Source organism: Phoenix dactylifera, chromosome 12 (assembly GCF_051530095.1).
Source record: "Phoenix dactylifera cultivar Ajwa chromosome 12, Ajwa_hap1_PhDact_Kaust_v1.1, whole genome shotgun sequence".
Taxonomy (NCBI): Eukaryota; Viridiplantae; Streptophyta; class Magnoliopsida; order Arecales; family Arecaceae; genus Phoenix; species Phoenix dactylifera.
The window spans coordinates 19,352,501-19,354,807 of NC_143201.1; the positions used below are offsets into that span (position 1 = coordinate 19,352,501).

Consider the following 2,307-nt stretch of genomic DNA (forward strand, 5'->3'; position numbering starts at 1 on the left):
GTCAACACCTCTGTATTGCTAGCCATTCCACCAATTACATAAAACTTTCCATCCATGAAGACCCCCGAACATAACTTTCTTGCTCGATTCATTGCAGGCAGAGTCTCCCAAGTCTGTGTCTCAGAATTGTAAAGCTCTGCTGAGCTAAGTATAGTACCCTGAGCATCGGTGCCACCAGCTATAATAGCCTTCTCTCCAAGGCTAGCAGATCCAAACAGGCATCTAGGTGAATTCATTACTATTCCAGGGGACCAGGAGTTAGTCAGCATGCTATATCTCAGTACAATGTGGGAAGTTACCTCCTTTCCAAAAACAAGGAGCTCGGTGCCCACGGCAAGGGACTCCTTATCCGAGCACATGAAACATTCATTAGGAGGCATCTTTGGAATGGCAATCCAGCGCCCACGGTAGGGATCATATGCCTCCCATTCAAGGACATTGCAGGAGAAATAGACCCAGTGCTCGGTGATCCCCATCTGCCGTCGTAGCTTATAAAGCACACCGCTCCGAATCAGGGAGCGGAAGCTCTGGTTCAGGGATGCGATGACACCATAGTCAGAGCGAGAGCATCGAAGAAGGCAGCTAATTGTGATATCCCTTCCGAGTGGGTTGATGAAGGAATTTGCATCATCATAGTCTCCATCGCTGCCCTGGCGATCAGACAGATCGAGGGCATGTTCCGTGTCTGTGATATCAGGGGTATCAGGACACTCTGGTGACTTCTTCCTCTTGCCCCTATCACCTTGCTCTTGTTCTTCCGATTCCTGGCTCGGTGGGCGCTTGTTGCTTGAGGACTCAAGGAGGTGCTGAGTCATGTAAATCCACTTGGATTCTTGCTCACAGGAGCCCGGCACTGCTCTCGAGATCAAGAAGGACTGGCCGTCCAACATGTCGCCAACTCCCAAACCAAACCGAGGGCTTAAAATTGCTGATCGATAGCCCCCGAAACTTCCCTTCCTCCCTCCTAAAGTATCAATCCACCATCCGAGAAGGAAACACGGAAAGGGCCTTCAACTACACTGATGGTTTGAGCCTCTAATGGGACTACAAAGGAAAAAAAATACACGCCAACCAGACTAAAAAAATGATTCCTTTCAAACTTATTAGTGAGAGGAGATCTAAAACCCTCCTATACTGATGGAATTCATGGATCAGAAAAGCAAACAAAAGGCATAAAAATCGAATCTGTCCGAGTATTTTGACGCGTCCACCACCCAGAATCGACGAATCACTGATCCGGAAGGCCAAAAATGCTACCTTTCAATCGAATCAGATCGATCTCACGAAGGCTTCATACCAAAAAAGCCAAAAAAAAATAATGATCAAAACATCGAAAAAAAGAAACCAGCTCAGAAATTTGCCAAAGGAGACGAATCAAAGGACCTCGAGGCACGAAGATTACCACAAGAAGATCTCGCGATTTCCGCCAAAAATACGCAGAAAATTAGTCAGCGAAACAGTCCATTTCCCCGAGATTGGATCCCGTAACACTTAAAAAAAAAAAAATCAAATTTTCAGCACCCCAGATTGAGATTAAGCCCCAAAACTACCTAAAAACAAAGAAGAAAAAGCAAAAAACAAAATCTAGCTTTAAGACCAACGAGAAAGAGAGGAGAGCACAGAGATCTCAGGGAGGAAGGAACGGCGGAGACTTACGGATTGGGTTTGGGAGCGGAGGAGAAGAAGAGGAGTATGGGAGAGGAGCCGGAGGCGGAGGCGGAAGCCCTCCCTGTTTGGGAATTAAAATTCCCTCTCTCTTCTCCTTCGTCTTCCTAAAATGCCCCCCTCCGTCTTCTTCCTCTCCTTGTCTTCCAAGCTTCGTCCCTTCGATACTCCTCTCTCTCTCTCTCTCTCTCTCTCTCTCAAACTCGCGCTCGAAATCCAGAGCTTTGCGTCGGGCTTCGGGGCTTCCTCTGTCCCTTTATCGCCTCGCTTTTTTTCTCTCTCTCCTCGTTTTTTGTTTTTATTTCTTTTCAACAACTATTTTTTGTATTTTTTATCTTTTCATTCGCCCGGGGGAAGTTGTCGTATTATTGTCCTAGCAAAGCGGAAATATTTTTGTAGTTATGGTGTGAACTGAGAGACACGTACTGTTTGAAAGTAGTGCTGGGCGCCGCACGAATTCTGAGATTCAACGTGGGAGTCGGTGGACTCGGGCGGATCAAAAAGCTTCCGCTACACCCCTCCTCCGGAGCGGATTCTAGCCGGTCTACGCTTCACTTTGGTTTACGGTTGGTCGGCGGTCCGAAGAAACGGCTTTTGTAATTATTTTTCCTTTTTTTATATTTCTATTTTTAATTTTTTCAA

At 46.5% G+C, this 2,307-nt stretch overlaps 1 protein-coding gene across 3 annotated transcripts in view; it reads right to left on the reverse strand.

The window, feature by feature from the left end:
• The window catches only part of LOC103700558 (F-box/kelch-repeat protein At1g74510-like), a 2,683-nt gene extending 705 nt beyond the window's left edge, over positions 1-1,978 (reverse strand). The window contains exons 1-3 of one of the 3 annotated variants that reach the window (XM_008782499.5): positions 1,657-1,978; positions 1,403-1,490; positions 1-1,289 (exon numbers count right to left, since the gene is read on the reverse strand). The exon at positions 1-1,289 is cut by the window's left edge and continues 705 nt beyond it. In XM_008782499.5, the coding sequence (XP_008780721.1) occupies positions 1-890 (890 nt within the window). In that variant the 5' untranslated portion in view covers positions 891-1,289; positions 1,403-1,490; positions 1,657-1,978. The other 2 variants (XM_088708820.1, XM_039122646.2) reach the window with 2 other exon arrangements.
• Between the last annotated feature and the right edge of the window lie 329 nt (positions 1,979-2,307).